This window comes from Nomascus leucogenys, chromosome 22a, assembly GCF_006542625.1.
Source record: "Nomascus leucogenys isolate Asia chromosome 22a, Asia_NLE_v1, whole genome shotgun sequence".
NCBI lineage: Eukaryota > Metazoa > Chordata > Mammalia > Primates > Hylobatidae > Nomascus > Nomascus leucogenys.
Window position 1 is genome coordinate 140,936,036 of NC_044402.1, and position 13,550 is coordinate 140,949,585.

Sequence of the window (13,550 nt, forward strand, 5' to 3'; positions counted from 1 at the left end):
CGGGGTCACTGTCCAGCCACCAGGACCAGGTGCCTGGCCATCTGGGGAATCGGAAAACGCTCAGCGAGATGCTCTGGCCGCCTCCCCTGCCTCCAGTTAAGATGCAGAGCGTTCTACCTAAAATGCCTAGAAACAAAGCCCAGGCCCGGGAAGGTCGAACGACTGCGACGCCGCTCCCTCAAGCTCTTCCCTCGGAGCCGTCTCATTTCCCAAAACTCCCAAACACATCACAGAGAGAGGTGTTGGGCCAGGTGGTCACTCCCTTTTCCAGAACCACAGCAAGAAGTTGAGTCTGCTGGGCTCCTAACTAGGGCCCTGGGGCCCGGTGGGATGAAAAGCCCTATTAGGTAGCAAACAGCTGTCACTAGAGGGGTTGAGGCCCCCTTCTCCCCTGCCTGACGACGACGGCGGCAGGCACTCGACCGGCGCTGGACAGCTCGCAACTTGCCTTACCAAGCGCAAATCTCGGTTCCTCCCAACTACCCGCGGCCACGGCCTCCGCAGCAGAGCGCCGAAAGCAGAGACGCGTTTCGGAAGGAAGGTGCATGCTGGGAGCGGCGGTGCAGGCTGGGAGCTGTAGTCTGCGATGCAACACTGCCGAGGTGGCTCCCTGGTCCCTGAAGCTCCCAGAGCCCGCGTGGTCAGGCGGTCCCGACACTCCGGCTCGAGCCTCACAGGCTGGAGGACTAAACGCCTGCCGGCCCTCCGGGTATAAGCGGAGGCCGGGATAGCCCTGAGCTCCGCCGCCCCCGGAAAGAAAAAATACAGCGCCGGCAGCCGCCCGGCCTCGAAAGAGCGGAGCTCGGGAGCCCCGCCCCCTGGGCCTCCGACGTCCGTGGCGCTTTCCGTTGCCCGAGTGCGATTGGGCCGCCCTGTCACGTGACCCGAGACCCCACGCCCGGTTGGCTGCCGCCTGGTTACCAATGGGAGACTAGCGGGCCGGCGTACTGGCCTGGTCCAGCACCTGCGGGGCCCTCGGGCTTGGAGGGCCGGGCCGGGCGGGGAACGGGCGGGACGGGCCGGAGGCGGCGGCGGCTGACTCGCCTTCTCTCCGGGGCTGCGACCCCGAGGCTACCGGCTGCAGATGGGAGCCCGCGGAGCCGAGGATGCGGGCGGGCCGGGGCGCGACGCCGGCGAGGGAGCTGTTCCGGGACGCCGCCTTCCCCGCCGCGGACTCCTCGCTCTTCTGCGACTTGTCTACGCCGCTGGCCCAGTTCCGCGAGGACATCACGTGGAGGCGTCCCCAGGTGGGGCCGTACGGGGTGCGGTGGGCGCCGTTTCTGGTTTCTGAGAACTCCGCTCCTCGCAGGGAGCGGGGCGGGGTGGGCGGCCAGGGTAGCTCCGAACGCAGGGTCCGCCGTTGTTCTCCTCAGGAGTGGGCGCCCGGCCCCCTCTTTTCGTACCTCCTTCATACCCCCGCCCAGAACGAGCAGGACTCGGCGCTACCCCAAGGACAGTAAACTAGGTCGTGGCCTCCACCTGCGAGAGCACCAATCCAGAAGGAGGCTCAGAGCGCAGCGAGAGGCGTTTTCACAGAGCCCCAAACCCCGCCCCACCTGTTTGCTTCTGCCCTGAAGAGCGTTTGTGTCTGCGCCTCCCGGCAGAGAGGGCCACTCGTGCCCCTCTGAAGCGGCTAGGCCGAGCCCACAAAGCAAAGCGTGATAGAATTTCAGTTTTGGATTTTGTGCACCTGCCTTTCCAGTTGTAACACTTAAAAATGGCACCTCCCCCTGGCCGAGTGCTGTGTTCATATTTTTAGAAATGGTTTATGTGCTAAATAAGACTGCCCAGGGAGCAGCCTTGCCCTAAGTGGATGCAGTCTTAGCGGAGACAACTGATGGCTACCAGTCTTCAAACAGAGCTGGAACTTCTGGGCTCTGGTGCCTGAGATGGCTTTGACAGGCCACCTGGTTTCCTTGGACAACACTGAAGGGCCTGGGGAGGAGGCAAGGGTCAGACCATGTAGGGCCTTGTCATTGCAATTTGGGTTTTATTTTGTTAAAAGATTGATTTTAGGTGCAGCTGGAGGCCACTAGAAGGTTTTGGCAGAAGAGTGATTCTTTTGGATGTGTGTTTTTACCAGCTCACTCTTGCTGCTGGGTGGGAAGTGGATTGTCAGGGCAAGAATGCAAGGGTCCATTGCAGTGGTCCTGGAGAAAGATGAAGGGGCTCAGATTAGCCTGACGACTGTTCGGATGCGGATTTGGAGTAGATTGGTTTGAGACATACTTTGCAGCAGGGATTGAGAGGCCATAGTGACTGATTGAAATAGAGGGTGAGGATAGTGGAGGAATCAACATGCCTTCTAGGTTTCTGTCCCGAACAAGTGAGTGGATAGTGGTCCTGGGACAGAGCCTGGGGGTGACCTAGAGTTGGGCTTTACTCTCACATATTCAGGTGGAGCTGTCCTGGAGGCAGGTGGATACAGAGCAGGAAGATCTAGGCTAGAGGCATCCATCTGGGAGGCGGAGCATGTTAGATGGTTTACGGTCCACAGCCTGGGAGAGTGTCTCGGGGGAGTATCAGTAAAGAAGAAGGGGGCCTTGGGGCTGAGCCTTGAGGAACCCTAACATTTTTTGGGGTCAGGCAGGTGCCCTGACAGATAGACCTGAGAAGCAGCTGGCAGTGAGGGAGAGGACACCGGGGAGCATGCGGTCTCACTGAAGCTGAGTGGGGACCACCTCAGGGGCAGCAGACAGCTGTTCTGCTGTTGTGAATGCTGCTGAGTAGTTGGGAAAGTGAGTTGGGACCAAGAGAATCCCAATGGGTTTGATTACATAGAGGTGACAGCGACATTAATTGAGGCAGTTTAGGGGCCATGATTGTCTCAGAAGCTAGAGGAGCCTGCGTGGAGAGTGAATGGGAAGCAGGCAGTGGGCATGGCGGCTCTTTCAAGAAGATTGTAATGAAGAGAAGCCTGAAGGAGACTATGGTGCTGAGGGATAATGTCTTAAAGAACATGGGGGTGGGATTCTGTCCAGGAGCTGGAAGGGAAGGAGTTGAGAGAGGAGCCCAGGCACTGAGGGCAGGAGACAGGGTCAGGTCCAGAAGCAGGGGGCAAGGTCGAAGCTCAGAGGGGTGGGCAAAGGCAGTGTAGATGTTTTGAGTAGACAGGGAGAAAGGGGAAGGTATATGATAGGGGATGTGGGAAATGGAGCCTGCTAGAGAAACAGTAAGATTTCCAGCAGGATGGAGGACACATTTGAGATTTACCAGCATGAGTGAAACTTTTCTAGACCAACATTTAGTGGTTTTGAGAAGGAGCTTGGTAGAGTTTGGGATTTTTCCAGTAAGGAAGTAAGGCACCCCAGAATTAAGCTGGACAGGGGGATTTGAAGCCAGGAGCTGAAGGACACCCGCTGCAGGAAACCACCTTCCTATCCCTTTTTGGGTAACACTGATGATCGGAAAAGCTCCACCCCAGCTCCTGTCATCTAGAGCCTTGGGTTCTTAGTTTGAAGGATTCCCCAGTAGGCATGATCTAACTCTGGACAACTTTCTGTATTTCAGGAGATTTGTGCCACACCCCGGTTGTTTCCAGATGACCCACGGGACGGGCAGGTGAAGCAGGGGCTGCTGGGGGATTGCTGGTTCCTGTGTGCCTGCGCTGCGCTGCAGAAGAGCAGGCACCTCCTGGACCAGGTGCGGGGTCCCTTCCCTGTGTTTGTCCTGGAGCCGGTTTCCTTTTGCGTTTCTCCGGCCTGCTGAGTACCAGGAGCCCTTGTGAAAGCAGAGCTGTGCCGCAGCCGGATCTCCTGCTGTGTTGGGGGAAAGCAGGAGCGTTCCAAGGCAGAGACTGAGGACTGCACTCTCCCTCTGCTGCAGGAGGGGGTGCCTTGGCCTCGCCAGAAGGCTCCATCAGGGAGGTTCACCCTGCTCTGTGCTCTCCTGACCCCCGGACTCCATGGAGTCAGATCACCACATTTAGAATAAAGAGACAAATGTGCCAGCTCACAGGAGGACGGGGCTGGCTGGCAGCCTCTGCTTCAGATTTCTCCTCAGCTAGCTGGCTGATTTTCTTACAGGTTTTGAATATAAGCTTGCAAAAGGTTATTAAACCTGTTTCTGTGGGTAGACAGATACTCTGGGAGGAGAAGGCCTTCTCAGGTTTTCCTTACCTGGGAGTGTTCACAGTTTTATGCTTGGCGTGTTGCTAAGTGTTGCTGATTAACGCAGCGGCATTGACAGTGTGACCTCATTCAGAGTTTCACTCATGTCCTAGGCCCCATGGTAAGCATGTCACAGTCACTGGCTTTCAGACTCATGGTCTTGCCAGCTTTGACTTTTTTTTTAAACAAGAATGCTAAAACCACTGCCATTGTGTTTCTGGCCATTAAGTGGCAGGGCCAGGACTGCACCAGGCGCCTGGTGCCCAGCCTGCACTCCCCCGATGCTGGGTCAGAATGCTTACCCCTGAAGGAGCCCTGCAGTGAACGCAGTGGGTGCAAGCAGCTGGCCCAGTGTCGGGGCGCCAGGCTCCCAGCAGCAGGGAGGGGCTGTGGTGACGTGTTGCTTGCAGCCAGCTCAGTCAAGAACTGGGTCACTCATGCCCTTGAATGTCACATTTGTTTTGGCTTCAGGTCAGATGCTTTTAGTGAGGGCAGCAGAGTGTGTCCCGGGATATGTGGCTCCCTCTGTGTGGTCCTTAAGTTTTGCAATGAGAGGTCTGTTAATTTCATGTGTGGTGATGCAGCCCTGTGCAGGCGCTGACATCCAGGTGTGCCGTGGAGTTCTCTGCAGACCGTGATGCCTGTGGAGCGCTCAGCTGTGGCCACACCGCGGCCAGGACACTGGAGCAGCGCCGGGTGGTGCTTATGTCACACTCACCTTTTGCTTCTCCCTGTGCATGGCAGGTCATTCCTCCGGGACAGCCGAGCTGGGCCGACGAGGAGTACCAGGGCTCCTTCACCTGTCGCATTTGGCAGTTTGGACGCTGGGTGGAGGTGACCACAGATGACCGCCTGCCGTGCCTTGCAGGGAGACTCTGTTTCTCCCGCTGCCAGAGGGAGGATGTGTTCTGGCTCCCCTTACTGGAAAAGGTCTACGCCAAGTGCGTGTGCTGGGGGCTGAAGGGCCTGGCCTGGGGCAAGTGGGGGAGCTGCCACTACCATGGGCTGCCCTGGGAGGGTCTCTGCTCACTCTGGGCTGCAGAGCCCCCCTTCAGTTCTGAGGGTCTGGCAGCTCATTCTGTGAGTCAGGCTGACTGGCCAGGTGCAGAGATTCTTTTTTTGGGCCTGTGGTTTGCCCATTGCCTCCTTTCCCTTCCCTTGTTCCAAAGCCCAGCATGGAGTCGTCCTCCACAGAGAACATGTGTGCCGTCCTCCTTGTTTTATCGGCCCCAGCAAGAAAGATGCTTCTTTATATTTGTTGTGGAATGGTTGGGACAGGCAGACTCACTGTGTAGTCGTTGGGGAGGAATGAGGCCACCCCAGCATATCAACACTTGTGTATCATGGTGCTGGCTCAGGACCAGGACCCTCACCATGAGTGGTAATTGAATAGCCTTCTCTCTTAGAATGCATTTGTCTTCTTGCCAAAGGCAACTGGACCGACAGGCAGGCAGGGAAGCTGGTGAACATGGGAAGGCTGGCTGGTGACATCAGTGCCCAGTGAGCCCTTCCGTCCCAAGGGCTGTTTTAGGAAAAGCAGGGTTGGAGCTTGAGAGGCAAGGGATGTGGGCATCCCTAGCTTCCACCCCTCCTGCCCTGCTCCTGTGCCCACGCCGGAGGCCAGATAGTTTCTGTAGGTGGGCAGAGGACTGCAGGGCGCTCACGCTTGCTGGGAAGTAAGGTGAGGCTTACTTTGAAGGTGAGGCTAAGCCTTGACCTGGTGAGGATGAGGAAGAAGGCAGAGGGGAGTAAAGAGGTGGGGTTGAGGCAGCGGTTGGACGATTTGGGGTGCTACAGACCATGGGAATCGGAGAGGGGGCCATGCTCAATGCCAGAGGCTCACTCTCACGGTGATTGTGTCCCCTAGGGTCCATGGGTCCTACGAGCACCTGTGGGCAGGGCAGGTGGCGGATGCCCTGGTGGACTTGACAGGTGGCCTGGCAGAAAGATGGAACCTGAAGGGCGTAGCAGGAAGCGGAGGCCAGCAGGACAGGCTGGGCCGCTGGGAGCACAGGACTTGTCGGCAGCTGCTCCACCTGAAGGACCAGTGTCTGATCAGCTGCTCTGTGCTCAACCCCAGAGCAGGTGAGGCAGGTGGCCAGCATGGGAGGGCTGCAGCCAGCGTGCCCCTCACTGTCAGGCCTCAGGCACACCGTAGCTTTTTGTGTGACTGGCTACACAGCCCCGTCAGGACTAAGTGGGAAGAAGTAAGCTTGTTCTCAAGGGTGGTGTCCTGGTTTGTGACCTTCCCCTACTGTCCTCTTCCAGAGGGACGTGGCCCTTCTCTCCCCTGACCAGTCCTTTCCTCTAGGGCGAGGCAGGAAGAGGGGCACCGAATCAAAGCCCACTGTCTGTGCCATCCCTGGCCCAGCTGGCAACCTGGCAAAATCAAAACCTGTTTTTTATTTTAGTGATAGATACGTTCATTAAAAACAGTTTGTTTCCACAAAATGAAAGGGGCCAGGTGTGGTGGCTCACACCTGTAATCCCAAAACTGGGAGGCTTAGGCGGGAGTATCGCTGGAGCCCAGGAGTTCAAGAGACCCGCCTGGGCAACATAGCAAGATCTCATCTCTACAAAAAATGAAGAAAAAAAATCACTTAGACAGAACCGCTTGTGACTTTTGAGTGCGCTCTCAGTTTCCCGTGAGCACGCGCAGTTTACACGTTCCATTCCGCACCACTTCTCACACTGCCACACACGTACTATCAAATGTTCACCTCATGAGCGGGGTTGCCACAGTCTCTTAATCATTCCCCTGATGTAGTTATTAAGATCTCTCTGGTTTTATATAATTATAAGTAGTATCAATGAACATCTTTATCATTTTTTTCATACTTAGGATTATTTTAAAAATATTGGTTAAAGAATATGAATATCACAATAAACTGAAACAGGTTGTCATAGGCCTTGGTCTGGGTCCCCCATAAGCAGACCCTGAGATGATGTTCAGGAGGACATTGAGAGGTTCAGAGCGCCTGGAGGGTGTGTACTCCCCGCCAGCCCCACTGTGGTGCCAGGAAGGACGCTGGCCTCAGAGCCTCCCACCTGGGAGTGAGGGCGCTGGTCTCGTGGGCATTAGCTCGGGGAGCTGTTGGTTTTGGGTGCTCCAGGGTGGGGTAGGGCTAAGTCCTAGCACTTCAGGCTTTAGAGAAAGCCCCCAGGCAGAGAGAGATGGCAGCTGGCACTGACTGGAGGTGCATTGGAGCCTGCTGAGGTGGCAAGGGGCCGCGGCATGGGCGAGACTGAAGTCCTTCCAGGAGACCCTCCTCTCTAGACCGTTGCCCCGCCACAGATGCGGTCTTCCTCTCTGTTTGGCTCTTTCTTTTCTATGCCCATCTGTCTCAAGGTCTCTGGCCAGGTGGAGCTGTTGCCCCCCTGGGCCTCCATGCCTCCAGTGGGCTTCTAGCCAGGGCGCTATCTGAATGTCCTGCCTCTAGCAGGCTTTGCCAAGAGAAACACTCTCTAGGTTCTTGGCAGTTGCAGATGCATCTGTGTGGCGTGTTTGAGAACTGGTGCTGTGCCAGGCATTGTGCACAGATGGGTACGGGCGATGACTGAGGCCTAGAGAAGGGGATGACTTAGCCAGCACCAGACCCGGATGGCAGCCGAGTCAGGCCCCGTGTGCTTGCTCCTGGAGATGCTCCTGAGCTGCCGGGCCACAGCTGCTAAGAAAGGAGCTCCCGTGGTCCATGGGGATCTGGGGTCTCCCGTGTAGCCCTAGTCGGGTGGGCTGGAGCATCTCCAGAGGAGGAGACAGAGGCCTGTGTGTCCTTGTCAGTTTGGGACTCCATGGTGCCCTTCCTGCCTGTGCCCGAGCCATTCCTCATGCAGGTGCCCGGGAGCTGGGGGAGTTCCATGCCTTCATTGTCTCGGACCTGCAGGAGCTCCAGGGTCAAGTGGGCCAGAGCATCCTGCTGCTGAGGATCCAGAACCCCTGGGGCCGGCGGTGCTGGCAGGGGCTCTGGAGAGAGGGGTGAGTGCTGGGGCCTGGACCATGCTGCTGTCGGGAGGGGGGCCCAGTGCCAGTCTGGCCTGTGTCCTGGTCACCTTCAGCTGTCAGGACCATACTTGGCTATCTCCAGCAAGAGCCCCTGCTCTTGTGACACCATGCTTGTCTTGGCTCCAGACAATCCTTGTGAGGCCTAGGACCAAGGTGGCCCTTAGGCCTGGGGTTTCAATAGGGCAGACATCATCACGGGCTCGGGCAGCAGTCCTGGGAAGATGCGTCCAGAGGCGTGAAGTTCCTCTGGGAAAAGAGAGGGCTCCAAGGGGTGGCCGCTGCCCAGAAGGCCCTGTGCTGCAGAGCTGCTTCCGGTGTGGGAGGGGCTGCAGAGCTGGGGCACGGGGGCGCTGGCAGGAACTCAAGGCTCTCTGGGTCCCCTCCAGGCTTCCCCCCAGCCTGCTGGCCAGTTGACGCTACCAGTTCTCGGAAGGGGCTTCTGCTGAGATGAGGTTTCTTCCAGGGGTGAAGGGTGGAGCCAGGTAGATGCAGCGGTAGCATCTGAGCTCCTGTCCCAGCTCCAGGAAGGGGAGTTCTGGGTGGAGGAGGAAGAGTTCCTCAGGGAGTTTGACGAGCTCACCATTGGCTACCCGGTCACGGAGGCTGGCCACCTGCAGAGCCTCTACACAGGTAGTGCCCGAGGGGCTGTGCTGGGCATGTGCTCTGCCTGCCGAAGTGAGGAGGCTGGGCAGGTGCCCAGGTTCCCCCTGCCCAGGCCCAGTTTGCTTCTCTTCATTGTGGAGAGATGGTTCTGTCCCAGGGGCCGGGAGGAGGGTGATGATTCTGTCCCAGGGACCGGGACGAGGGTGACGATTCTGTCCCAGGGACTGGGAGGAGGGTGACGATTCTGTCCCAGGGGCCGGGAGGAGGGTGATGATTCTGTCCCAGGGGCTGGGAGGAGGGTAGGCTTGTGGGAGGGGCTGGCTCTGTCTGTGGCCGTAGCTGCTGCTTAGACCCTGCCAGGGTTCATGACGCCACCGTGGCGGGAGGCCAGCGAGGAGCTGTGTCCCACTGCTGATGCCTGGTGTTTTCTCACTAGAGAAGCTGCTCTGCCACACTCGGGCGCTGCCTGGGGCCTGGGTCAAGGGGCAGTCAGCAGGAGGCTGCCGGAACAACAGCGGCTTTCCCAGCAACCCCAAATTCTGGCTGCGGGTCTCAGAACCGAGTGAGGTGTACATTGCCGTCCTGCAGAGATCCAGGCTGCACGCGGCGGACTGGGCAGGCCGGGCCCGGGCACTGGTGGGTGACAGTCATACTTCGTGGAGCCCAGTGAGCATCCCAGGCAAGCACTACCAGGCTGTGGGCCTGCACCTCTGGAAGGTAACTCAGCCGCGCCTGGCTCACGCTCGGTTCGGCAGGTAGCGTGGAGGCCCATGGAGGTCTGGGTTCTAGGACTGGCTCTGCCGGGACACGTGTGACTCTGCCACGGCCCCCACCAGTCTCCCCCCTCCTTGGGCTGTTGCACGGGGTTGACGTCTGCTGGTGCTTCCAGACCCGGCTCTGACCTGAGACTGCAGGTCCTTCTGCCTTGCCGTGTGCCTCGTTGGCCAAAGGAAAGCAACAGAGTCTGCAACCAGGGCAAGACCCGCAGGAGGGGCCTGGGCCGGGGGGCTCCTGGCAGCGCTGTGCCTTTCTGAGGCAAGGAGGTAGAGCCACTGGCTGAGAACCTGTCAGGGCAAGTCCCAGCTCTGCAGCTTGCTATGTGACCTGGCACACATCCTCTCCCCACCTCCCTCAGTCTCTTCCCCTGCAAGACGGGGTCCTGACATGGATCTCATGGGATTGCTCTGAGGCCCCGGCAGTCCCAGGTTCAACCACTGGTTCACAAAATGTGTTGTTTCCTGGAAGAACAGATGGGGGCGCCTGAGGGCAAAGGGCCTGAGTGTGGGTGGAGGGTATGCCGGCTGCTTGCTCAGGGGCTGGGTTTTCATCTTGTGTGTCTTGACGGGGTGTGACACTTGGCACCACACTGTTCCCTGTCCTTTCATGGATGTGGCCCATATGATGTTCCTTTCCTCTTGCAAAAGAAGTTGCTGGAAGGCCCACTGTCCAGCAGCCCCCAGGTTGCCTGGGCCACAGTGCCTTTGTGGGCCCAGCTACAGGGAGGACTCGCAGGCTCGTGTCTGGGACAGATACTGGCCCCGGGGCCAAGTGAAGCCTGGGATTGGTGGGCATCTCTAGCTGGCCCCTGAGAGAGGGTGGAGGGCGCTGACAGGCCTTGGCACTTTCATCTGTCAACTCCAGAGGCCCTTGTGCTTGGAGCAGGGAGGCCAAGGCCAGGGCATCTGACCCTGGCCGCTCCTCTGCACTGAGCCTCCTGCCCGTGCTCACAGGTGGAGAAGCGGCGGGTCAATCTGCCTAGGGTCCTGTCCACGCCCCCCGTGGCTGGCACCGCGTGCCATGCATACGACCGGGAGGTCCACCTGCGTTGCGAGCTCTCACCGGGCTACTACCTGGCTGTCCCCAGCACCTTCCTGAAGGACGCGCCGGGGGAGTTCCTGCTCCGAGTCTTCTCTACCGGGCGAGTCTCCCTTAGGTGAGAGGAACCGCGCGGTGCTGCTGGCTCTCCGAGGCCACAGCCTCTGGAGGACCACAGGCCCTTCCAAGGCAGGATTTGGGCACTTTCCCTCTGTGGTTGGCAGGTGTCCATGTGGGAACTGAGGCCGCCGGGAACCTGCTGCCAGCGCCCTCCCATGTTTGTCTTCTTGGCAGCGCCATCAGGGCAGTGGCCAAGAACACCACCCCCGGGGCAGCCCTGCCTGCGGGGGAGTGGGGGACCGTGCAGCTACGGGGCTCTTGGAGAGCCGGCCAGACGGCGGGGGGCAGCAGGAACTTTGCCTCATACCCCACCAACCCCTGCTTCCCCTTCTCGGTCCCCGAGGGCCCTGGCCCCCGCTGCGTCCGCGTCACTCTGCATCAGCACTGCCGGCCCAGTGACACCGAGTTCCACCCCATCGGCTTCCATATCTTCCAGGCAAGCTCCTTGCCCCAGGGAGGGAGGGGGAGCAGAAGGGGCCCTCAGAGAATGTGCATCTTGGCCTCCATTGTCCCAACAGAGGGCTCTGGGCTCAGTCACTTGGGCTCCCCCTGCCCTTCGAGGTGCTGCCTGGAACCCGCACAGGGCCCTCTCCCATCTCCATCCTCACAGAGGCGAGGCTGAAGATGGCCTCTGGAAGGGCCGGGGGCCTGGGAGGTGGGCAGGGCTGACCCAGGCAGGACAGGTTTCCGGAGGAGGTGGTGAGTGGGGAGGAAGGGAGAAGTTTGGAGGGGACAGGAGGCCGAGGTTGAGACCAGCGGGGATGGGTCGAGCCCTGGCTTGGGGACACAGGAGGCTGATGGACTCAGGAGTGAAAGGAGAGGAGGCCCAGGCTGGCTGGCCACGGCAGCCCCTCGGGTGTGAGGAAGTCCACAGTCACTGAGCTCAGCCGGCGGCCCCTTGTCCACTTACCCTGACTCAGAATGACTGTGTCCCAAGGTTCATTCTCTGCAGACATGTGTCCCCTGGAATGCAGGGGCCCTGACGAGGAAGGCACTGCGACCCTCGGTTCACAGTGGGCTGCCTGGGGGCCCTTGGACCCTCGCTGTTTGCCCTGGGCCGCCGGCTTAGGTCCCCTGGAGCTCTGAGGAGAACATATGCCAGGGCCATTGGGAGCCCTTGGGGCAGGCTGGGTAGTCACAGGTGTTAAAGCCCCTGATGATGCGACAGGCCTCCAGGCGGGCCCCACTGCCGGCACCTTCCGGCAAGGGTAGCCAGGCCTTGGTGAGGAGGCGAGTCCAGTGTCCAGGCCTGGCAGCCCCTCCTCAGAGAAGGGGCTGTGTGTGACTCAAGAGGGCCAAGGGCATCCGAGCAGATGGCCCTGGGCTGGGCCCCCTACCCCAAGGCTGGCCCCCTCAGTCTGAGCCCGCGCTTTCCTCAGGTCCCAGAGGGTGGAAGGAGCCGGGACACACCCCCACTGCTGCTGCAGGAGCCACTGCTGAGCTGCGTGCCGCATCGCTACGCCCAGGAGGTGAGCCGGCTCTGCCTCCTGCCTGCGGGCACCTACAAGGTCGTGCCCTCCACCTACCTGCCGGACACAGAGGGGGCCTTCACAGTGACCATCGCAACCAGGATTGACAGGTGGGGCTCTGGGACTTGGGGACAGCCAGCTGGAGGCTGGGGTCCTGGAGTCTTAGTGCTCGCCCGTCCCCTCACGTCTCCTGCCCGTCCCTCACCCTCAAGCTCCTACCTGTCCTGGCAGACCAGGGCTGTCCTGCCTGCCTGGGGACCCCTCCTTGCTGGTCTGAGCCTGGGAGGAGAGTCTAGTGGGAGGTGGGCCAGGAGCACACAGCCCCTCGTGTGAGAAGTGCAGTCTGGGAGCGGTGACCTGGTGTCTCTCCACAGGCCATCCATTCACAGCCAGGAGATGCTGGGCCAGTTCCTCCAGGAGGTGTGTATGCAGCCCCACCAGCCTGGCTCACCTGCCTGGGGCTGCCTGGTGGCCTAGGGTCTACCTGCACCCTCAGGCAGGTGGTTTCTGCCTGGGACGTGAGGTGCCCTTGACTCTTCCTGTGAGAGCCCCGGGCGGTGCCTCAAAGGGCAGGGGGAGCTGAGGCTGCGTCCCATTCCCTGGCTGCGCTCGGGGTGGGGTGTGAGAAGGGGTGAGTGCCACCGCTGCCCGGGCCCCCCATCTGTCCTTGCAGGTCTCTGTCATGGCAGTGATGAAAACCTAACAGGGTGGCCCCCTGTGCCAGCTCACGTGACTGGAGCCCAAGGGCCTGACAAGTTCCCACCAGCTGGGCCGGCCAGCCTTGCGCTGTGGGGGCTGGTCCTGAGTCTTGGCCTGCCTCCCAGCCCTGCCAGGGGGCTGTGGCCTAGGGGTCCACGGGAAGCCTCCATCAGGAGAGACACAGCCCTGGGGGCGAGCTGGTGCTGCAGGAAGGGCAGGAAGCTTGGTGGCTTCTGTCTTACCACTGAGATGGCAGAGACCCCAGGATCCCAGAGCTTCCCCAGATCCCTCCCATATCCTCCTCTGCTGACTCCGCATGGAGGCCTCATACCCAGAGGGTAGGGCAACAGATCTTCTTTATAACTATTTATTGTTTGAATAACTTTTAGGGTGTAACTTTATAAATAAACATGAGCGTTGAGGATTTGCAGATCAGTCTTGCTCCAAGTAGCTCCAGGCTGTGCCTGCTCTTGCTGAGCAGGCTATGGGGAGGGCTGGGTGCCTGCCGAGATGGTGAGGATGAAGATGGCCTCTGGAGGGGCTGGGGGCCTGGGAGGTGGGCAGAGCCAACCCAGGCAGGGCAGGTTTCAGGAGGAGATGGTGAGTGGGGAGGAGGGGAGAAGTTTGGAGGGGCGGGCACAGGGCATGCCCCAGGCCAGGGGGCCGAGGTTGAGGCTGGCCAGGGCAGGTCAAGCCCTGGCCTTGGAGGACGCAGACTGATAGACTGGGGCG

General features: G+C 59.8%; 1 protein-coding gene across 4 annotated transcripts; it reads left to right on the forward strand.

The window, feature by feature from the left end:
- Positions 1–910: 910 nt before the first annotated feature.
- CAPN10 (calpain 10) lies at positions 911–13,253 on the forward strand. Of its 4 annotated transcripts, none has more exons than XM_003278883.3 (12): positions 911–1,247; positions 3,511–3,642; positions 4,854–5,050; positions 5,977–6,194; positions 7,944–8,085; positions 8,576–8,742; positions 9,152–9,432; positions 10,446–10,648; positions 10,825–11,086; positions 12,030–12,229; positions 12,494–12,539; positions 12,793–13,253. In XM_003278883.3, exons 1-12 carry the CDS (start codon positions 1,107–1,109, stop codon positions 12,820–12,822), a joined length of 2,019 nt encoding a protein of 672 aa, XP_003278931.1. In that variant the 5' UTR covers positions 911–1,106; the 3' UTR covers positions 12,823–13,253. The 4 variants fall into 4 exon arrangements, 3 of the variants coding, with proteins under 3 accessions (XP_003278931.1, XP_030659520.1, XP_030659519.1); XM_030803660.1 differs by having other exon boundaries at positions 7,994–8,085; positions 8,631–8,742; XM_030803659.1 differs by having other exon boundaries at positions 4,854–5,039; positions 8,631–8,742.
- Positions 13,254–13,550: the final 297 nt, after the last annotated feature.